General features: G+C 44.3%; 1 protein-coding gene across 1 annotated transcript; it reads left to right on the top strand.

The window, feature by feature from the left end:
• Positions 1-54: 54 nt before the first annotated feature.
• Positions 55-23,768, top strand: kiaa1143 (KIAA1143 ortholog). Its single transcript, XM_073072972.1, has 3 exons — positions 55-237; positions 3,573-3,717; positions 21,656-23,768. Exons 1-3 carry the CDS (start codon positions 133-135, stop codon positions 21,865-21,867), a joined length of 462 nt encoding a protein of 153 aa, XP_072929073.1. The 5' UTR covers positions 55-132; the 3' UTR covers positions 21,868-23,768.
• Positions 23,769-24,383: the final 615 nt, after the last annotated feature.

The following is a 24,383-nucleotide window of genomic DNA, read 5'->3' as shown; positions in this document are numbered from 1 at the left end:
GCTGGCGATGTGTCACGTTACCAGGCTCTCGTGTTGCCGCTCCGGCCGAAGCCATCTTGGTGACGTCACAAAGATGGATGCTGGCCCGCTGCACGTGACACAAAGCAAACGCAGTCGGAGGGAGACGGCGGTATGAACCGAAAGAATAACGTGTCGTTCGTGAAGCCGGAGCCTGCCTTCATCCGCAGGTTCAAGGAGGGTGTTGGCTATTCGCCAGGACCGACCGTCAACACCAAGGTGGGTCCGGCCTGAGCCCAAACCTTCCCTATTTGTAACCACCGTAATTGTACCGGCCTCAGCCACTTCCTGTGGCAGCCATCAACAAGAGAGAATGAGCAACACACACAAAATACCGGTCTGCTGGAGGAACCTCCACTGGACTTTTTTCCATGGATGCTGCCTGGCCTGCTGAGTTCCTCCAGCATTTTGTCTGCGTTGCTCTGGCAACTGTACTTACTGGTCAATCCTTTCGGTGAAAATGTTGTCCCTCAGGTTCCTATTAAATCTCTCCCCTCTTACCTAAACCTAGTTCTTGTGTCTCCAACCCTGGGAAAATATTGCCGACATTAACCCTATCTATGATCTCTAAATCGGTTTATAGGTGTGCTGAGCACAGTGAACTCTTTTCACGTCTCCATATAGATGATCATATCATTGCATTGAGGTAGTACAAAGGAAAGCGATAGCATAGGGTGTTACGGTTTCAGACAAAGTGCATTGTAGGTAGACAGTCTGGTTAAAGGACGGGACAAAGGAGATTGGGAGGTCGAGTGTCCATCTTATTGAAGTTGGATGGTCTTATAAAAGCAGACTAGAAACTGTCCTTGAGCTTGATAGTACCTGCTTCCTGATTTTTTATAACATTTTCTCTGATAGGGACAACAGTTTGAGGGATTTTTGTTTACAGTGGCTGCTTCCTGAGGAAGGGAGAAGTAGGGACTGAATCCATGGAGGGGTGGCTGGTTTCTGTGACTTACTGAGTTTTGGCCACGTTAGGATTTAGGGACAGTGATGAGGGGTCTTAGAATTCAGGTTATGGTTTAGGGGCAGGAATGTGGAGGAGTTAGAGGTCAGGCCATCACTTCATGTTTAAAGGCCAGTGATGTGGACAGGTGACAAAGGACATCCATAAGACATAGGAGCAGAATTAGGCCATTCAGCCCATTCAGTCTGCTCTGCTATTCCACCATGGCTTATCATAGATCCCACTCAACCCCATACACCTGCCTTCTCGCCATATCCTTCGATGTCCAGACCGATCAGGAAACTATCAACTTCCACCTTGAATATACCCATGGACTTGGCCTCCACCGCTGTCTGTGGCAGAGCATTCCACAATTTATTACTCTCTGTCTTTAAAAAAAAATTCCTCACCTCTTCTAAAAGATTGACCCTCAATTTTGCTGTGCCCTCTAGTTCTGGATACCTCTACCATAGGAAACATTCTTTCCACATCTACTTTATCTGGTCCTTTCAACATTCAGCAGGATTCAATAAGATTCACCCACATTCTTCGAAACAACAGTGAGTACAGACCCAAACACTTCTCAGATGTTAACTCCTTCATTTCTGGAATCATCCTCATGAACCTCCTCAGGACAGTCTTCAATGACAATACATCCTTTTTGAGAAACTGGTGACAATGCTCCAAGTGCAGCCTGACTAGTGTCTTATAAAAGCCTCAGCATTATTTCCTTGCTTTTATATTCTATTCTCCTTGAAATAAATGCCAACATTTTAAATGCCTTCTTTGCCACACAATCAACCTGTAAGTTAACCCGGGAGTCTTGTACGAAGACTTCAAAGTCTCTCTGCACCTCTGATTTTTGACACAGTATGTAGATAAGCCTACAAGAGGAGAGGCTGTACTTGATTTGCTATTGGGAAATGAACCTGGTCAGGTGTCAGATCTCTCACTGGAAGAGCATTTTGGAGATAGTGATCATAATTCTGTCTCCTTTACAATAGCATTGGAGAGAGATAGAAACAGAAAAGTTAGAAAAGTGTTTAATTGGAGTAAGGGGAATTATGAGGCTATCAGGCAGGAAATTGGAAGCTTAAATTGGAAACGTTCTCAGGGAAAAGTACAAAAGAAATGTGGCAAATATTCAGGGGATATTTGTGTAGATTTCTGTATAGGTATGTTCCAATGAGACAGGGAAGTTATGGTAGGGCACAGGAACTGTAGTGTACAAAGGCTGTAATAAATCTAGTCAAAGAAGAAAAGAAAAGCTTACAAAAGGTTCAGAGAGTGAGGTAATGTTAGAGATCTAGAAGATTATAAGGATACGAGGAAGGAGCTTAAGAAGGAAATTAGGAGAGCCAGAAAGGGCCGTGAGAAAGCCTTGACAGGCAGAATTAAGGAAAACCCCAAGGCATTCTGCAAGTATGTGAAGAGCAAGAGGATAAGATGTGAAAGAATAGGACCTATCAAATGTGACAGTGGGGAAGTGTGAATGGAACCAGAGGAAAATAGCAGAGGTACTTAATGAATACTTCAGTATTCACTATGGAAAAGGCTCTTAGTGATTGTAGTGATGACTTTCACCAGACTGAAAAGCTGGAGCATTCAGATATTAAGAAAGAGGATTTGCTGGAGCTTTTGGAAAGCATCGTTGCATAAGTCGCCGGGACCAGACAAAATGTACCCCGGGCTACTGTGGGAGGCGAGGGAGGAGATTGCTGAACCTCTGGCAATGATCATCAATGGGGACAGAGAGGTTCCAGAGGATTGGAGAGTTGCGGATGTTATTCCTTTATTCAAGAAAGGGAGTAGAGATAGCCCAGGAAATTATAGACCAGTGAGTCTTACTTCAGTGGTTGGTAAGTTGATGGAGAGGATCCTGAGAGGCAGGATTTATGAACATTTGGAGGGGTATAATATGATTAAGAGTAGTCAGCATGGCTTTGTGAAAGGCGGGTCTTGCCTTATGAGCCTGATTGAATATACTGACGCCAACCTACTGCCCTGTACTGTGCCTATTGTCTTGTTTATTATTTATTGTAATGTCTGCACTGTTTTGTGCACTTTATGCAGTCCTGGGTAGGTCTGTAGTCTAGTGTAGTTTTTGTGTTGTTTTATGTAGTTCAGTGTAGTTTTTGTATTGTTTCATGCAGCACCACGGTCCTGAGAAACATCTCGTTTTTAATGTGTACTGTACCAGCAGTTATGGTCAAATTGTCTTGTTTATGATTAGAATAAAGGTGTAGACTATTTAAAAATCAGATGTGCAAGGGACTTCTTGTGCAGGATTTCCCAGAGATTAACGTGCAGGTTGAGTTGGTGTTACGGAAGGCCAATGCAATGATAACATTCATTTCAAGATAACTGAATTACTCTCTGACTTTGATACCTCAGTGTGCTTTCTGGCATTATAACTGTGTCTGCAGTTTGTGCTTCTGAGATAGGGGCATCATTGTAAGCCAAGAATTGTGATGGACAGTCTGCACACTGCATGATCCCATAAGAATCAACGTGAAAGTGGACGAAGATGTCTTGGTGGCTTTGATTGAGAAGTAGATGTCATCTTCTTCCATGTAATGCCATGGGATGTTTTACATCGATCTTTCAGAAGCAGCAAGTTGCTCCAGTTGACAGTGACAGTGGGCCAAGCGATGCAGAAGATGAGCAGCCACAAGTAGTAGTGCTCCGTCAAGGAGACCTGACTGCTGAAGAAGCAGCAAAGTTCAAACAGAACACTGAAAGTTCAGAGAAATGTAAGTATACTTGATCCTGGAATAACCATATAACAATCACAGCACGGAAACAGGCCATCTTGGCCCTTCTAGTCCGTGCCGAACGCTTACTCTCACCTAGTCCCACTGACCCGCACTCAGCCCATAACCCTCCATTCCTTTCCTGTCCATATACCTATCCAATTTTACCTTAAATGACTATACTGTACCTGCCTCTACCACTTCTACTGGAAGGTCATTCCACACAGCTACCACTCTCTGAGTAAAGAAATTCCCCCTTGTGTTACCCTTAAACTTTTGTCCCCTAACTCTCAACTCATGTCCTCTTGTTTGAATCTCCCCTACTCTCAATGGAAAAAGCCTATCCACGTCAACTCTATATATCCCCTTCATAATTTTAAATACCTCTATCAAGTTCCCCCTCAACCTTTTACGCTTCAAAGAATAAAGACCTAACTTGTTCAACCTTTCTCTGTAATTTAGGTGCTGAAACCCAGGTAACATTCTAGTAAATCTCCTCTGTACTCTCTCTATTTTATTGACATCTTTCCTATAATTCAGTGACCAGAACTGTACACAATACTCCAAATTCGGCCTTACCAATTCCTTGTACAATTTTAACATTACATCCCAACTTCTATACCCAGTGCTCTGATTTATAAAGGCCAGCATACCAAAAGCTTTCTTCACCACCCTATCCACATGAGATTCCACCTTCAGGGAACTATGCACCATTATTCCTAGATCACTCTGTTCTACTGCATTCTTCAGTGCCCTACCATTTACCATGTATGTCCTATTTGGATTATTCCTACCAAAATGTAGCACCTCACACTTAGCAGCATTAAACTCCATCTGCCATCGTTCAGCCCACTCTTCTAACTGGCCTAACTCTCTCTGCAAGCTTTGAAAACCTACTTCATTATCCACAATACCACCTATCTTAGTATCATCTGCATACTTACTAATCCAATTTACCATCCCGTCATCCAGATCATTAATGTATATGACAAACAACATTAGACCCAGTACAGATCCCTGAGGCACACCACTAGTCACCGGCCTCCAACCTGACAAACAGTTATCCACCACTACTCTCTGGCATCTCCCATCCAGCCACTGGTGAATCCATTTTATTACTTCAATATTAATACCTAACGATTGAACCTTCCTAACTAACCTTCCGTGCAGAAACTTGTCAAAGGCCTTACTGAAGTCCATATAGACAACATCCACTGCTTTACCCTCGTCAACTTTCCTTGTAACCTCTTCAAAAAATTCAATAAGATTTGTCAAACATGACCTTCCACACACAAATCCATGTTGACTGATCCTAATCAGACCCTGTCTATCCAGATAATTATATATACTATCTCCAAGAATACTTTCCATTAATTTACCCACTACTGACATCAAACTGACAGGCCTGTAATTGCTAGGTTTACTCTTAGAACCCTTTTTAAACAATGGAACCACATGAACAATACGCCAATCCTGCAGCACCATCCTCGTTTCTAATGACATTTGAAATGTTTCTGTCAGAGCCCCTGCTATTTCCACACTAACTTCCCTCAAGGTCCAAGGGAATATCCTGTCAGGATCCGGAGATTTATCCACTTTTATATTCCTTAAAAGCACCAGTACTTCCTCCTCTTCAATCGTCATAGTTTCTATAACTTCCCTACTTGTTTCCCTTACCTTACACAATTCAATATCCTTCTCCTTAGTGAATACTGAAGAAAAGAATTTGTTCAAACTCTCCCCCATCTCTTTCAGCTCCACACATAGCTGTCCACTCTGATTCTCTAAGGGACTAATTTTATCCCTCACTATCCTTTTGCTGTTAATATAACTGTAGAAACCCTTCGGATTTATTTTCACCTTACTTGCCAAAGCAACCTCGTATCTTCTTTTAGCTTTTCTAATTTGTTTCTTAAGATTCTTCTTACATTCCTCGAGCACCTCATTTACTCCATGCTGCCTATATTTATTGTAGATATCTCTCTTTTTTCTAACCAAGTTTCTAATATCCCTTGAAAACCATGGCTCTCTCAAAAATCTAACCTTTCCTTTCAACCTAACAGGAACATAAAGATTCTGTACCCTCAAAATTTCACCTTTAAAAGACCTCCATTTCTCTATTACATCCTTCCCGTAAAACAAATTGTCCCAATCCACTCCTTCCAAATCCTTTGGCATCTCCTCAAAGTTAGCCCTTCTCCAATAAAAAAACTTAACCCTGGGTCCAGTCCTATCCTTCTCCATAATTATATTGAAACTAATGGCATTGTGGTCACTGGACCCGAAGTATTCCCCAACACATACCTCCGTCACCTGACCTATTTCATTCCCTAACAGGAGATCCAACACTGCCCCTTCTCTAGTCGGTACCTCTATGTATTGCTGCAAAAAACTATCCTGCACATATTTTACAAACTCCAAACCATCCAGCCCTTTTACAGTATGGGCTTCCCAGTCTATGTGCGGAAAATTAAAATCTCCCACAATCACAACCTTGTGCTTACTACAAATATCTGCTATCTCCTTATAAATTTGCTCCTCCAATTCTCTCTCCCCATTAGGTTGTCTTATAATACACCCCTATAAGTGTTACTACACCTTTCCCATTCCTCAATTCCACCCAAATAGCCTCCCTAGATGACTCCTCTAATCTATCCTGCCAGAGCACCACTGTAATATTTTCTCTGACAAGCAACGCAATACCTCCCCCTCTTGTCCGTCAGATTCCATCACATCTGAAGCAACGAAATCCAGGAATATTTAGTTGCCAATCACACCCCTCCTATAACCATGTTTCACTAATAGCTACAACATCATATTTCCAGGTATCAATCCATGCTCTAAGCTCATCCACCTTTCTTACAGTGCTCCTAGCATTAAAATAAATGCATTTAAGAAATTCTCCACCTCCTCCTCTCTGTTTATCTCCAACAGTACAAAGAACTTTACTGTCTTTTTCTTCCTTCTCCTATACATCTGTTCCTACACTCTGGTTCCCCTCCCCCCTCATATCTAGTTTAAATCCACTGGAGCCTCTCTAGCAAACCTACCTGCAAGAATATTTGTCCCCCTCCAGTTCAGTTGTAAACCGTCCTGCCGGAACAGGTCCCACCTTTCCTGGAAAACTGCCCAATTATCTATAAATCTGAATCCCTCCCTCCTGCACCATGTCTTCAGCCACGTGTTGATCTGCACAATCTTACTATTTCTAAACCCACCTGCACGTGGCACTGGTAGCAATCCTGAGATTGCTATCCTGGAGGTCCTGTCCTTTAAATTGGCACCTAGCTCCCTAAACTCACCGTTCAGGACCTCCTCACTCTTCCTACCCACGTCATTGGTCCCTACATGGACCACGACATCCGGCTGCTCACCCTCCCTCTTGAGAATACTGAGAACTCGATCCGAGATATCATGGACCCTGGCACCAGGGAGGCAACAGACCATCCGGGATTCTCGATCTCTTCCACAGAACCTCCTATCTGTCCCTCTAACTATCGAATCCCCTATCACTACTGCTCTCCTCTTTTCCCTCCTTCCCTTCTGAGCTGAGGGTCCAGTCTCGGTGCCAGAGACACAACCACTGCAACTTGTCCCTGGTAGGTCATCCCCACCAACAGTATCCAAAACGGTATACTTATCGTTGATGGGAATGGCCACAGGGGTGCTCTGCTCTTCCTGTCTATTTCCCTTCCCTCTCCTGACAGTCACCCAACTACCTGTCTCCTGACTCCTAGGGGTGAATATCTCCCTGAAACTCCTCTCTATTTCTGCCTCTGCCTCCCGAATGATCTGAAGTTCATCCAGCTCCAGCTCCAATTCCCTAACACGGTTTGTCAGGAGCTGCAGCTGGATGCACCTTTTACAGGTGTAGTCATCAGGCACAATTGTGCTCGCCCTGACTTCCCACGTACTGCAAACGGAGCACTCAACTGCCCTAACTGCTGCCTCCATTACCTACTCCTAATCTAATTAGATTAATTAAAGGAGCTTGCCCAGCCTTACCTCACCTGGAGTGAAGCTCGTACTCAGCCTCTGCTTGCTTTTTTAATTCCCCTGCTGATCTCAGAGGCCGACTTTCACGCGCTTGCGCAGTTGTGCTCCATTCAAACCTTGCCTCTGCCTGTCCTCGCCGAAACCTGATTGAGTCAAAGACGCCCCACTCTGCTTCAGTCCACTCCGACGATGGCTGCTGTATATGGCGGTCTTTCTTTTAAACCTTTGGCACGCTACGTCACGCGCCTCTTTGCCCCGATCAGTTAAAAAGAAAAACAGCTTCTCTCCGAGCTTCTCTTACCGCTTCCCTCTCCACCTCTTGCTGCAATTTAAAATGTGTCATTCACTACATTTTCTTTCATAGCTTTGTTCAGCAACTAATTTGCACATCAGCTTCTAGCCCTGGCAAATATCTGAAACTTAACCAAACCATTTGTAACACTGTTGTCATTTGACATTCAGAAAATGTACCCATACCATCAGTGACATTAGCTATTTCATTAACGTAACACTGCCCAGTGTCTTCCTCGTTTTAACACATTTCTGCTGAAGCCCTTATCCAGATCTGACTAATGCAGTGCTTTCAATACCGGCTTCCCTCACTAAACTCTCTACCATGATAAAGAACCAACAATATATTATCCTGTTAGGACAGCATATGACAGAGTATGGTGTTCCCAAGCGCCTGCTGCCTTTGTCCTTCTTGGTGGCATGTGTTGTGGGTTGGACAGAGACCAGGGAAGTATTTGTTGATGGTGCAATAAACAGCCACTATGGTCTGATGATGGAGGAAAAAAATGTTCAGGTTAATGGTTAGGGTGGGCTGCTCTTCAAATCAACTGGGCAAATGATGAATATTTCATCATGCTCCCATCCTATGCCTGGGAGTGTCAGGACATGAGTAACTTGCTGTAGAATATTCAGTCTCATACCTGCCTTTGCCTCCACAATGTTTCTGTGAAGGACACAGTCAAATTTCTGGTACACGTTGACCTCGATGTAGATGGGGGCTTAACGACTGTAATGCTGATGAAGTCGAGGCTCTCACGGTGGATAAGGTCATTGCTTGGTTCTTCTATTTCCAAATCAGCTTGTCTTGGTCTTGCTGAATGTGGGTGTGTGCAGTTTTATTTATTGAGTCCTAAATGGAATTGAACTTTGGGAAATCATCTCTCTTTACTTGGTGATGGTAGGAAGGTCATTGTTGAAGCAGCTGAAAAAGGGCGTATTTGAGTCACTGCCCTGAAAAACTGCAGTGATCTGGGATGGTCGGCCTCCATTGACCACAGCTGCCATCTGTTGTGTAGAAATTTTTAAAAATGTGGAAAATCTGAAATGATATAAAATGGAGAAAAGCAGTCAATATTTCAGGTTCAGGACCCTTCATCCTGTGAGAAATAAATTCAGCTCCTCAGTTTGAGCTATATTTTACTTAACCAGTAGAGATTTTTTTACGGCCTTTTAACACACGATTGACTTGACTTCAGGGTACACTGATGCCATACTCGGTCAAATATCGCTTTAACGTCAAGAGCAATTGATCTCATCTCACCTTAGGCTTGGTGCTCTTTAGTAGATTTTTGGGCCAAGACTGTAATGAAGTCGAAAGCAAAGTGATTCCAGCAAAACCCAGATTGAGCAGGTTACAAGCAAATGAGTGCGCGTAAACTCAGCATCATTGACAGCCTCCATTATTTTGCTAATGATAAGAGAATAGACTGTTAGTAATTGGATGGATTAGGTGGTCTTGCCTTGTGCAAATAGAATGCATCTTTCTACGTTGCTGGGTAGATACCAACCCCTGTAACGGACTTGGCTAGAGGCACGGCTACTTCCGCAGCTCAGATCTTCATTGTCAAAGCTGGATTGTTGTCTCGTCTTTATCCAGTGTTCTCACACATTTCTTGCAGTAGTATTGCAGAAACTAATACTTCAGCCAGTGCTCATTATAGAAACTGATGCTGTAATAATTAACTCATATTTATCATTTAAGATTTACCCATGATTACTCAACCCCACTAATACTCGTGTCTAAAGTTCAAAGTAAATTTATTATCAAGGTACATGTATGTCACCAGATAGTACAGTGAGTTTCATTTTCTTGCGGGCATACTCAATAAATCCAATAACCAGAATAGAATCAATGAAAGTCATCACCAGCCGGGCGGTACGGTACCGTAGTGGATAACACAATGACCGCTTTACAGTACAGGTGGCCCAGTGCTGCCTGGAAACAGTTTATATGTTCTCCCCGTGACTATGTGGGTTTCCTCAAGGTACTCTGGTTTCCTCTCACAGTCCAAACACATACCAGTTGATAGATTAATTGGTCATTGTAAGTTATCCCATGACTAACTAGGGTTAAATCGGGGGACTGCTGGGACAGCTCGCAGGGCTGGAAGGGCCTGTACTGTGCTATATCTCAATCAGTCAATAAATAAATAATGACCTGAAGAGTCCTTGAAAGTGAGTCCGTAGATTGTGGGAACAGTTCAGTAATGGGGCAAGTGAAGCTGTCTATTTTGGTTCAAAAGCCTAATGTTCCTGAACCTGGTGGTGTGAGTCTTGAGGCTCCTGTACCTTCTTCCTGAAGGCAGCAGTGAGAAGAGAGCATAATCTGGGTGGTAGGCATCCCTGATGATGGATACTGCTTTCCCGCAACAACACTCTGTGGTGGGGAAGGCTTTACCCAATATGGACTGGCTGTATGTACTACTTTTTGTAGGATTTTAAGGGCATTGGTGTTCCCATACTAGGCTGTGATGCAGCCAATCAATATACTCTCCACCACACATCTATAGAAGTTTGTAAAAGCTTTAGATGTCATGCCGAATCTTCACAAATTCCAAAGGAAGTAGAGACACTCTCATGCTTTCTTCATAATTACACTTACAGTTAGAAACATAAAAACCTTGAAAACCTACAGCACAATACAGGCCCTTTGGCCCACAATGCTGTGCCAAACATGTACTTACTTTAGAGATTACCCAGGGTTACCCATAGCCCCCTGTTTTTCTAAGCTCCATGTACCTATCCAGGAACCTCTTAAAAGACCCTATCGTATCCGCCTGCATCACCATTGCTGGCAGCCCATTCCACACACTCACCACTCTCTGCATAAAAAAACTTACCCCTAACATCTCCTCTGTACCTACTTCCAAGCACTTTAAAACTGTGCCCTCTCATGCTAGCCATTTCAGCCCTGGGAAAAAGCCTCTGACTATCCGCACGATCGATGCCTCTAATCATCTTGTACACCTCTATCGGGTTACCTCTCATACTCTACCGCTTCAAGGAGAAAAGGCCGAGTTCACTCAAACTATTCTCATAATGCATGCTCCCTAATCCAGGCAACCCTTTGCAATTACCTAGTTTTCTGCATTAATGACTCATAAAGTGCGGTCTGATCTTCATCTAAGTCACATTAATAGACAAATACAATCTGCCTAAGCTAATAACACACTAACAATTGTACTTTCCATGTCTTTGTTGAACACATTGTTTTATTATCCACAGTCCAGGCTAGAAAAAGTACGTGAGCCCTTGAATTTAATAAATGGTAGAATCTCCTTTAGCAGCAATAACCCTCACCAAATGTTTCCTGTAGTTGCTGATCAGACTTGCAAAGAGAGTTTTAGACCATTTCTCAATATTCATCAATATTTTTGGGATACTATGAACAGTCCTTTTCAGGTCATGCCACAGCATCTCAATTGGCGTAATGTCTGGACTCTGACTTGGCTATTCAAAAACACGAGTTTTCATCTTTTTAAACCATTCTGTTGTTGATTTACTCTAGTGTTTCAGATCATTGTCTTGTTGTATCATCCAATTATTAAGCTTCAGGTGACAGACTGCTATCTTGACATTCTCCTATAAAATGTCTTGATATAATTTTGAATTCATTGTTCCCTCAATGATTGCAAGCTCTCCAGGCTCTGAGGCAGCAACTGCCCACATCATAATCCCCACATTATGATGCTCATTCATGCTTCACAGTTGGGATGAGGTGTGAAGTGCCCTTTTTCTTCCAAACATAGTGGTGTGCATTTCTGCCAGAAGTTTCAATTTTTGTCTCATCTGTCCACAGAACATTGTCTGGAACATCCAGCTGGTCTTTTGCAAACTTGAGACGTGCAGCAGTGTTTTTTTTGGAGAGCGGCAGTTTCCTGGTGTCCTTCCATGAAACCGTTCTTCTTCAGTGCTTTACTTATAGTGGACACATGAACAGAGGCTTTAGCAAGTTCTAGAGATCGCAACAGGCCTTTTACCCTTTTCACCTCCTTCAGCATTGCACATTGGGCTCTCGATGTGATCTTTGCAGGATGCCACTCCCAGGGAGAGTAGCAACGGTACTGGATTTCCTCCATTTGTAGACAGTTTCTCTTGCTGTGGACTGATGAACACTCAGGTCTTTAGAAATGCTTTTGTAGCCTTTTCCAGCTTGATGCATCTCTACAATTCTTCTAAGGTCCTCTGAAAGTCATTTTGATCACGGTGTGCATAAACAGATCTATCTTGAGAGGAGCCGGCTCTGTCAGTAACCCGACTTTGTGTATCTTTTTTATAGGGCGGGGCACCTGTACAAACCACGCCTCCAATCTCATTTCATTGTTGGAACACATGACTCCAGACTGCAGAAGGCATTACCCCAAAGAGTCACATACTTTTTTGAGTGTATTAGTTTAGGCTGTTTGTCTGTTATTGTGACTTCGGTGAAGATGAAACTACATTTTATGAGTAATTAATGCAGAAGACCAAGTAATTGCAAAGGGTTCACAAACATTTTCTTGCAACTGTATGTCACCATAAGCAGACCTGAAATTCACTTTCTTGTGGGCATACATAGCATATCTATAGAATGAAGTTCTCAGAATTTTTGTATACCATATATTGATTTGTGGCATTGTTTAAAAGCAGATCTTCCCTCTGGTTTTAATTTTCTATTCACTGGATAATATGCCCCACATATTGACAACATCCATTGCTCTACCTTCATCAGTTTCTCTCGTCACCTTGTCAAAAACTCATTCAAGTTGGGAAGACATAACTTGAACTATAAGACATAAGAGCAGAATTAGGCCATCTGGCCCATCAAGTCTGCTCTGCCATTCAATCATGGCTGATCCTTTTTTAATCTCCTTCTCAACCCCAGTTCCCGGCCTTTTCCCTACAACCTTTGATGCCATGTCCAGTCAAGAACCTATCGATCTCTGCCTCCAAAGCTGCATGTGGCAACAAATTCCATAAATTCACCACCCTTTGGCTAAAGAAATTTCTCTGCATCTCTGTTTTGAAAGGGCTCCCCTCTATCCTGAGACTGTGCCCTCTTGTCCTAGACTCTCCCACCATGGGAAACACCCTTTCCACATCTACTCTGTCTCGGCCTTTCAACTTAAAAAAGATTTCAATGAGAACCCCCCCCCCAGTCCTTCTGAATTCCAGCGAGTGCAGATCCAGAGCCATCAAATGTTCCTCGTATGATAACCCTTCCATTCCTGGAATCATGCTTGTGAACCTCCTCTGGACAATCTCCAATGCCAGCACATCTTTTCTAAGATGAGGGGCTCAATACTCAAGGTGAGGCTTCACCAGGGCCTTATAAAGCCTCAGCATCACATCCTTGCTCTTGTATTCCAGACCTCTTGAAATGAATGTTAACATGGCATTTGCCTCCCTCACCACCGACTCAACCTGCAAGTTAACCTTCAGGGTGTTCTGTACAAGGACTCCCAAGTCCCTTTGCATCTTGGATTCCCGGATTTTCTCCCTGTTTAGGAAATAATCCACACATTTATTTCTTCTACCAAAGTGCATGACTGCATTTTCCAACATTATATTTCATTTGCCACTTTCTTGCCCATTCCCCTAATCTGTCTGAGTCCTTCTGCATCCTACCTGTTTCCTCAACACTACCTGCCCCTCCACCAATCTTCATATCATCTGCAAACTTGGCCAGAAGGCCATCTATTGCAAATCATTTATATAAAGCATAAAATGAAGTGGTCCCAACACCAACCCCTGCAGAACCCCACTAGTCACAGTCAACCAGAAAAGGATCCTTTTAGTCCCACTCGCTGCCTCCTACCAATCAGTCAATGCTCTAACCATGTTAGTAACTTTCCTGTAATACCATGGGCTCTTAACTTGGTAAGCAGCCTCATGTGTGGCACCTTGTCAAAGGCCTTCTAAAAGTCCAAATATACAACATCCACTACATTTCCTTTATCTATCCTACTTGTAATCGCCTCAAAGAATTCCAACAGGCTCATCAGGCAGGATTTTCCCTAAAGGAAACTATGCTGACTTTGTATTATCTTGTCCTGTGTCACCAAGTACTCCATCACCTCATCCTTAACAATTGTCTCCAACATCTTCCCAACCACTGAGGGCACGCTAACTGGTCTAAAATTTCCTTTTTGCTACCTACCTCCTTTCTTAAAGAGTGGAGTACCATTTGCTATTTTTCAGTCCTCTGGTACCATACCAGAGTCCAATGATTTTTGAAAGATCATTTCTAATTCCACCACAATCTCTTAACACCACCTCTTTCAGAACCCTGGGTTGCAGTTCCTCTGGTCCAGGTAACTTATGTACCTTTAGGTCTTTCAGCTTTTTGAGCACCTTCTCCCTTGTAATAGTAACTGCACTCACTTCTCTTCTTTCACATAAAACAACATCAGGCATACTTATTTATGGGTTCTTCCTGAATATTAAAAGTGGTTTAGAGTAAGATACCCAAAATCTTTCAGCGCAGTAATGATGAGAAGAGCTTCAGCCGGCTATAGTACAGTATTGTAGTACAGCTAGTAGAACTGCTGCTTCACAGCTCCAGGTTTGATCCTGATTTCTTTGCTGTCAATGTGGAGTTCTTCCTGTGTCCACAAGGGTAATCCCTGAGCGTACTGGAGTTGTCTTGTGCCCCAAAATGTGAAGGTTGGTTGGATTACTGACTGCTGTTTATTGTTCTGAGTTTGTGTAGTGGAATGTTGGAGTTGATATGAATTTGGGAAGAATGAAATAGGGATTAATGTAGGTTTAGAGTAAATTGGAGGTTGGTGGCCACCCTTTTTCTACCTGTATCATTGGTACCAATATGTACCACGACCTCTGGCTGCTTACCCTCCCATTTAAGCATATTGTGGACACGTTCAGAAACATCCGTGCTACCATTCGTGTTTCTTCTCTGCGTGCACAGATTCATCTATCTGTCCCCATAACTATAGAATCCCCTGTAACTGTTGCCACCCTCTCCCGTTCCCCACCCTTCTGCACCACGGGGACAGACTCAGTGCCAGAGGCACGGTCACTGTTGCTTCCCACAGTACACCCCCCAACAGTACACAAAATGGAGTACTTATTGTTAAGGGGGACAGCCACAGTGGTGCTCTCCACTACCTGACGCTCTCCCTTCCCTCTCCTGACAATCACCCTCTTCTCCCTCTCCTGTGGCCCTGGTGTGACTACCTGCCTGTAGCTCCTATCGATCACCTCTTCACTCTCCCTAATAAGCCAAAAGTCATCAAGCTGCAGCCCTAGTTCCCGAACTTGGTCTCTAAGCAGCTGCAGCTTAATGCCCCTAGCTCCTGTGGCCATCAGGAAGGCTGGAAGTCTTCCAGATATCCCACATCTGACACCCAGAGCATAAAATTGGCTTTGCAGTCATACCTACTATTCTTAAGTTACAGGAAAAAAGAGATACAAAAGTAACTTACTTCCTGACCTCACCTCAGCCCATCCTCAGCAAAGCCCCGTTGTTCTGTCTCACGCTCCTTCGGCGAACACTCCACTAGACAATGTCTCCCTTTTATTCTGGAACTTCCTCAGCAACCTTGTGTGATGATGAGCTACTGCATCTTCACACTTCTCCCAACTGAATCTCCCGCTGAAATTGCTGTCGACGTTTCGGGCCGAGACCCTTCGTCAGGACTAACTGAAAGGAAAGATAGTAAGAGATTTGAAAGTAGTGGGGGGAGGGGGAAATGCGAAATGATAGGAGACCGGAGGGGGTGGGATGAAGCTAAGAGCTGGAAAGGTGATTGGCGAAAGTGATACAGAGCTGGAGAAGGGAAAGGATCATGGGACGGGAGGCCTCAGGAGAAAGAAAGGGGGAGGGGGGGAGCACCAGAGGGAGATGGAGAACAGGCAGGGTGATGGGCAGAGTGAGAGAAAAAAAACAAACAACTAAATATGTCAGGGATGGGGTAAGAAGGGGAGGAGGGTTATTAACGGCGGTTAGAGAAGTCAATGTTCACGCCATCAGGTTGGAGGCTACCCAGCCGGTATATAAGGTGTTGTTCCTCCAACCTGAGTGTGGCTTCATCTAGACAGTAGAGGAGGCCATGGATAGATATATCAGAATGGGAATGGGACGTGGAATTAAAATGTGTGGCCACTGGGAGATCCTGCTTTCTCGGCGGACCGAGCGTAGGTGTTCAGCGATACGGTCTCCCAGTCTGCGTCGGGTCTCACCAATATATAAAAGGCCACACCGGGAGCACCGGACGCAGTATACCTCACCAGCCGACTCACAGGTGAAATGTCACCTCACCTGGAAGGACTGTCTGGGGCCCTGAATGGTGGTGAGGGAGGAAGTGTAAGGGCAGGTGTAGCACTTGTTCCGTTTACAAGGATAAGTGCCAGGAGGGAGATCGGTGGGAAAGGATGGGGGGGACAAGTGGACAAGGGAGTTGCATAGGGAGCGATCCCTGCGGAAAGCAGAAAGGGGGGGGAGGGAAAGTTGTGCTTTGTAGTGGGATCCCGTTGGAAGTGGCGGAAGTTACAGAGAATTATACGTTGGACCCGGAGGCTGGTGGGGTGGTAGGTAAGGACAAGGGGAACCCTATCTCGAGTGGGGTGGCGGGTGGATGGGGTGAGGGCAGATATGCGGGAAATGGGAAAGATGCGTTTGAGAGCAGAGTTGATGGTGGAAGAAGGGAAGCCCCTTTGTTTAAAAAAGGAAGATATCTCCTTCGTCCTGGAATGAAAAGCCTCATCCTGAGAGCAGATGCGGCGGAGACGGAGGAATTGTGAGAAGGCGATAGCATTTTTGCAATAGACTGGGTGGGAAGAGGAATAGTCCAGGTAGCTGTGAGAGTCTGTAGGCTTATAGTAGATATCAGTAGAAAGGCCGTCTCCAGAGATGGAGACAGAAAGATCAAGAAAGGGGAGGGAGTTGTCGGAAATGGACCAGGTAAATTTGAGGGCAGGGTGAAAGTTGGAGGCAAAGTTAATGAAGTCAACGAGCTCAGCATGCGTGCAGGAGGCAGCACCAATGTAGTTATCGATGTAGCGAAGGAAAAGGGGGGGGACAGATACTGGTGTAGACTTGGAACATGGACTACCTGATGGCATGAACATTGACTTCTCTAACCTGTTAATGCCCCTCCTCCCCTTCTTACCCCATCCCTGACAATATTTAGTTGTTTGTTCTTTTTCTCTCACTCTGCCTGTTCTCCATCTCCCTCTGGTGCTCCCCTCCACCTTTTTTTCTCCCAAGGCTTCCCTCCCGTCCCATGATCCTTTCCCTTCACCAGCTCCGTATCACTTTCACCAATCACCTTTCCAGCTCTTAGCTTCATCCCACTCCCTCTTGTCTTCTCCTATCATTTCGCATTTCCCTCTCCCCCCACTACTTTCAAATCTCTTACTATCTTTCCTTTCAGTTAGTCCTGACGAAGGGTCTCGGCCCGAAACGTCGACAGTGCTTCTCCCTATAGATGTTGCCTGGCCTGCTGTGTTCCACCAGCATTTTGTGTGTGATGTTTGAATTTCCAGCATCTGCAGATTGCCTCGTGTCCCGCTGAAATTCCTCTCTTTTTAAATCTTCTCAGCAGCTTTGCGCAGTGACGAGTTACTGCATCGGCACACTTCTCCCAAAGTAAAACTAAAGCATGTAGATTTCAGATGAGGTTTAAAGGGGTTCTGGGGGGCAGGTTTTTGGTATGTATGTGCAGTGAACTGCCAGAGGAAGCTATAGCAGGTACAATTACATTTAAAAGGCCATCAGATAGGTACATACATAGATAGGGAAGACTTAACGATATTCGAGCAAAACACAAATGAATAGGACGGCCATGGATTGGCCCCGGCCGTAGATCTCGGCTGTCCCAGAAACACAGGGCATATTCAAAACCCGGACTCCAGCACCATCAACGCAGGTTCCATCGACCACGGACAGCTTCAAAGCGATTGCGCAACTACCGACTGCGACTCCAGCCTTGAACTCCAGGCCGGGTCTTCACATGCTGCGATTGTGACTCCCGTCTCCCCTTCCCCCACCATCACTCTGCAATCCCCTCTCCCTCAGATCCCATCGTCAGCTCCTGGGCCCTCAGAGGCTCCATCTTCCTCTCACCCCAACACTTCCCTCTCCACTGACACTACCAGCCTCCCTCCCCCCTCTGATCCCATCTCTTATCCGTGCCAGGCCTTTACCATTCCCTCCGATCTTCAACTCTCTGAGGCAGAGCGCTCTGTCCTCAGTAAGGGCCTCACCTTTGTCCCCCTTCGCCCACACCTCAGCGAGTTCCGCATACACCATGACACTGAACTCTTCTTCTGCTGGCTCTGTCTCCGAGCTTATTTCTTTGACAAGGACTCTCCTACCCCCACCGATGACCCTTCTCTCCCGCTCTGGTCTTCTGCCTGCTCTGGATCTCTTTATTGCTAATTGCCGACAGGACATCAACCATCTTGACTTCACCACACCCTGTTCCAATTCCAACCTCACTCCTTCCGAACACTCTGCTCTCCGCTCCCTCCACACCAATCCCAACCTCACTATAAAACCTGCTGATAAGGGGGGAGCTGTTGTTGTCTGGCGTACTGACCTCTACCTGGCCGAGGCACAGCGACAACTCTCTGATACCTCCTCTTATTTACCCCTTGATCATGACTCCACTAAGGAGCACCAGGCCATTGTCTCCTATACCATCACCAACCTTATCAGCTCTGGGGATCTCCCATCCACTGCCACCAACCTCATAGTTCCCACACCCCGCACTTCCCGTTTCTACCTCCTACCCAAGATCCACAAACCTGCCTGTCCAGGTAGACCTATTGTCTCAGCTTGCTCCTGCCCCACTGAACTCATTTCTGCATACCTTGACACTGTTTCATCCCCCCTTGTTCAATCTCTTCCCACCTACGTTCGTGACACTTCTCACGCTTTGAATTTTTTCATTGATTTTAAGTTCCCTGGCCCCCACCGTCTTATTATCACCATGGACGTCCAGTCCCTATACACCTCCATCCCCCAACCGGACGGTCTCAAAGCTCTTCGCTTCTTTTTGGATTCCAGACCTAACCAATTCCCCTCTACCACCACTCTCCTCCATCTAGCGGAGTTAGTTCTTACTCTCAATAATTTCTCCTTTGGCTTCTCCCACTTCCTACAAACCAAGGGTGTAGCCATGGGCACCCGCATGGGTCCCAGTTATGCCTGCCTTTTTGTTGGCTTTGTGGAACAGTCCATGTTCCAAGTCTATACGGGCATCCATCTCCCCCTCTTTTCCTTTGCTACATCGACGACTGCATTGGTGCTGCCTCCTGCACGCATGCTGAGCTCGTCGACTTCATTAACTTTGCCTCCAACTTTCACCCTGCCCTCAAATTTACCTGGTCCATTTCCGACACCTCCCTCCCCTTTCTTGATCTTTCTGTCTCCATCTCTGGAGACGGCTTATCTACTGATATCTACTATAAGCCGTACTCCAGAGATGGCTTATCTACTGATATCTACTACTCTCACAGCTACCTGGACTATTCCTCTTCCCACCCAGTCTCTTGCAAAAATGCTATCCCCTTCTCACAATTCCTCCATCTCCGCCGTATCTGCTCTCAGGATGAGGCTTTTCATTCCAGGATGAAGGAGATGTCTTCCTTTTTTATACAAAGGGGCTTCCCTTCGTCCACCATCAACTCTGCTCTCAAACGCATCTCTCCCATTTCCGGCATATCTGCCCTCACCCCATCCGCCCGCCACCCCACTCGGGATAGAGTTCCCCTTGTCCTCACCTACCACCCCACCAGCCTCCAGGTCCAATGTATAATTCTCCGTAACTTCCGCCACCTCCAACGGGATCCCACTACAAAGCACAACTTTCCCTCCCCCCCCTTTCTGCTTTCCGCAGGGATCACTCCCTACACGACTCCCTTGTCCACTTGTTCCCCCCCCCCCCCCCATCCCTTCCCACCGATCTCCCTCCTGGCACTTATCCTTGTAAACGGAACAAGTGCTACACCTGCCCTTACACTTCCTCCCTCACCACCATTCAGGGCCCCAGACAGTCCTTCCAGGTGAGGCGACACTTCACCTGTGAGTCGGCTGGTGTGGTATACTGCGTCCGGTGCTCCCGGTGTGGTCTTTTATATATTGGTGAGACCCGACGCAGACTGGGAGACCGTATCGCTGAACACCTACGCTCTGTCCGCCAGAGAAAGCAGGATCTCCCAGTGGCCACACATTTTAATTCCACGTCCCATTCCCATTCTGATATGTCTATCCATGGCCTCCTCTACTGTCAAGATGAAGCCACACTCAGGTTGGAGGAACAACACCTTATATACCGGCTGGGTAGCCTCCAACCTGATGGCGTGAACATTGACTTCTCTAACCGCCGTTAATGCCCCTCCTCCCCTTCTTACCCCATCCCTGACATATTTAGTTGTTTGTTTTTTTCTCTCACTCTGCCCATCACCCTGCCTGTTCTCCATCTCCCTCTGGTGCTCCCCCCTGCCCCTTTCTTTCTCCTGAGGCCTCCCGTCCCATGATCCTTTCCCTTCTCCAGCTCTGTATCACTTTCGCCAATCACCTTTCCAGCTCTTAGCTTCATCCCACTCCCTCCGGTCTTCTCCTATCATTTCGCATTTCCCCCTCCCCCCACTACTTTCAAATCTCTTCGTATTGTTCCTTTCAGTTAGTCCTGACGAAGGGTCTCGGCCCGAAACGTCGACAGTGCTTCTCCTTATAGATGCTGCCTGGCCCGCTGTGTTCCACCAGCATTTTGTGTATGCTGAATGGGACTAACTTAGGTAGACATCATGGTCAGTGTGGACAAACTGGGCTACCGAACCTGTTTCTGTGCTGCTGAATTCCAAACCAGATTTCCAGTGCACTTCCTACTGAGGGCCAGCCACAGCATGGCAGTGTAGCACGTAGTGTGGCTGCCTCCTGACCGAGACTCCACCTCACTCCTGATGCTCCTGTTGGCCTGGAGAAATTAAAACTGTGGACCACCTAACTGGAACAAGTCAAGGCTGAGGTGGGGAGTGGTGAGTGGACAGAACAGATATCTGGTTCTCACCAGGTGGTGGGACAAGTGGAGGCTGTTGTTTACCGAAGTTACTGTTTCTGGATTGAAGTAATTGAAAATTATCAAAAACTTTACCAATAAGCTGCTAAGTAGAGAACATTTCCAAATAATTAGTTATTTACAGGATGCTCTATTGGCAGTACTGCACAAAATGTAGAAGGAATAGGAATATATTACAAAGAGATGTTCCCCATGTTATGACAATGACCACACTACAAGGGTATTTACTTGCTATAAAGCACTATGGAACATCCTAAGGCCAATAAAGAGGCTACAAAGATTCAGGCTCTTCTTTCTTTGTAGACAATACAAGCCTTAAACCTGCTTGACCATTCAGACTAATCACACTGTCCTACTTTATGCACATTCCCTTGATCCCCAGATCTAGTGATTTCCTCAGGGTCCATTTATCGCTACCCTACATACAATGACCAAACATCTACAGCCTCCAATAATTCATTACTTTCAAAGTGAAAGAATTTTTTTTTCATCACAGTCCCAAATGACTGACCACATAGAGTTGGATTGCTTGGGACTCTATGGTATAGTAGAATGTTAATACAAATATTTACTGTTTTAAGCATTATTTTTCTTACCAAAAAACTTTGAATTATTCTGTGCTTCAGCTGAAAACTTACAGCCAGATGGTGGCAAGATTGTGTTTCGGAAGCCTTCAAAGCGATCCTTGGATAATAAAGTCACAGGAATGTTCACCACATCAAGCAAAAAGAAGAAGGAAGATGCTGGTGACCAAACAGAATCTAAAAGTTTGGGAAATAAATCTAAGCAAGTGAAGAACAGCAGTTTGCTTTCATTTGGGTCTGATGATGATGAATAGAGTAGGAAGCACTCACTTTGAATGCTGATTAACGGCAGACCTGAAGAATGGTTAATGCAGGGCGGCACAAGATGGAGAAATAAGTATTGAGCTGTGAGCAATTATTTTCAGTGAAGATAGTGATAGTCCTGTCTGTCCCCAAGTGTTTTCAGTTGCACAGTGTCACTTACTGCTTGTAACTGAAGGAGTTCCAGGCCGTCTTCACCACTCTGCAAAAGGGCTCAACTTCACTCCTATAACACCTGACTCAGCCTTTAAATAATATTGTCTAGGTCTAGACTCCCAACCAGTAGAATACTTTCTATGTCCCCTTTTTTTTTTAAAGTCTTGGTTTTGCCATTTCCATGGTTAAAGAAGTGAAGTAGTGAGGTATGCTTTCATTGCATTTGACTCTCCTGAAAAATGTGTGTTGTGTATTGTTACTTGAGCATTTGTACAACAACAAATCATGATGGGTGTGTAATAAAAGGTGTAAAGTATTCTCCTTGAGGATAATGAGTTTAAGAAGTTTTATACCTAAGTGGCCTATTCAAAATTCTGAAATTTTATGAGCAGAAATATAAATGTTGAACCATTGCAGATTGCTCAGTGTGGAAACATTAATTCTTTTGACCTGCATTGGATCTGTCTCCTTCATTATCCTTCCTACCCAATCACCTGTCCACTGCCCTTTAAATGATGTAATTGTATCTCAGTTTTTACCACTACTGGCGGCAGGATATTGCACTCTGACAACAGTTTCTCTTTATATAACAGCTTTAGTACAACCACTATCAAGTGGTGACAGGAAGCTATAAAATATCAGGATGAATTTCTAAAATCGGAAATGGAATTGTGCTTTAAGGAAGATCTTAAGTGAGCACAGAGGAGTAAAGAATCAGAGAATTAGAGAATTCTGGAGAGTCATAACTTGGGCCTCTCACAAAGCACATCTTCTGACAAAACTTGTTCTCCATTACCCCATAAATTAACAAGATTTATCAATTTTAGGTTTAAATCTAACAACTGAAATACCATCATTTTGCAAAAGACTTTCAGACCTCTACTATTCTTCTGTGTAGAAGTGCTTGGAAGTTCACTACCAATTTTATGGCTAGAGATTGGTAATCATTTGTATCAGAATCTGATTCTTCACAATATTTGAATAATTAATGAGATTTGTGTTTTGCTTCTAGGATGTGAGCCATAAGTGATGGGAGGACAAGCTAGGGTTAAACTTACACAGTTCAATTGTAACATTGAAGAGCCGTTTACATAGGTACATGGATGAGGGGTTTGAAGGGAAACTGCCCACGTGCAGATAGGCAGAAGATCAAATTGGCATGGACTAAATAGCCTATTTCTGTGCTGTAAAACTCTTGACTATAACTCTAACTATAAATTGCTACAATAAATATGAAATGTTATAGAATTCTTCCTTAGAATATTGTGTTCAGGAGGTTACGTGTAATCAACTTCTCTCCAAAAGCTGAGGAATATGCTGGTATATTATGACTGGATTTTATCTTTCGTAGAGTATGCATATAAAATTCAATTTTTGTTTATACTGTACGTAGCATGTGATGTAATTCAGAAATGATTGTATTGTAAGTATATTTTATATCTTTGGAAAATTGACTTGTATGAATTGAGGTGTGTTTTTCTTAATGAATTGCATTAAAACAAAACAGCGATACAATTATGCATGTTAAAAGTAAAAGCCATAAAATTCTCAGGATGCTGTCTCTTACTTACGATTTTATACAATAATCCAAAAGTTATATAGTGTTTTCATCTGGAGAATAGAGAGAGAAGGGAAAAAAGGATCAGGCAGAAATTCATTAATTCATTAATTCTTCAATGGAAATAGAAAAATAGTTACTGATGATAATTTTATAAATAAAGTTCTCAGAATTTTTGTATACTGTGTATTGATTTGTGGAATTGTTAAAAAGCAGATCTTCCCTCTGGTTATAACTTTCTATTCACCTTGTTAGTATGCAGCACATATTGAAAATTTTCTGATTTTATGTGTTCCTCCTGAATATTAAAAAGTGGTTTAGAGTAAGATATGCAATAATGGTGAGAAGAGCTTCAGCCGGCTATAGTACAGTATTGTAGCACAGCTAGTAGAACTGCTGTTTCACAGCTCCAGGTTTGATCCTGATTTCTTTGCTGTCAATGTGGAGTTCTTCCTGTGTCCACAAGGGTAATCCCTGAGCGTACTGGAGTTGTCTTGTGCCCCAAAATGTGAAGGTTGGTTGGATTACTGACTGCTGTAAATTGCTGTGAGTTTGTGTAGTGGAACCTTGGAGTTGTTATGAATTTGGGAAGAATAAAATTGGGATGAATGTAGGTTTAGAGTAAATTGGAGGTTGGTGGTCAGTGCAAACTGAAAAGACCTGTTTCTGTGCTGTATGTCCATTGACCACTTTTATCAAACCCTAGCCAATTGCTGCATGAAGCTGACATACAATATTGAACTCAGTTCCAGAGCACTATCTTTCCCATTCTTCATGCTGAGGACAGATACTCAT

This window comes from Hemitrygon akajei, chromosome 20 (assembly GCF_048418815.1).
Source record: "Hemitrygon akajei chromosome 20, sHemAka1.3, whole genome shotgun sequence".
In the NCBI taxonomy this organism is placed as follows: domain Eukaryota; kingdom Metazoa; phylum Chordata; class Chondrichthyes; order Myliobatiformes; family Dasyatidae; genus Hemitrygon; species Hemitrygon akajei.
The sequence above is the reverse complement of the archived record's forward strand: the minus strand, read 5'-3'. Positions and strand labels throughout refer to the sequence as shown.

Coding starts and splice junctions, on each gene's coding strand:
- kiaa1143 (XM_073072972.1), top strand. CDS start 133: ATGAACCGAAAGAATAACGTGTCGTTCGTGAAGCCGGAGCCTGCCTTC. Junction 238..3,572: donor GACCGACCGTCAACACCAAG/GTGGGTCCGGCC, acceptor TCGATCTTTCAG/AAGCAGCAAGTTGCTCCAGT. Junction 3,718..21,655: donor CACTGAAAGTTCAGAGAAAT/GTAAGTATACTT, acceptor TCTGTGCTTCAG/CTGAAAACTTACAGCCAGAT.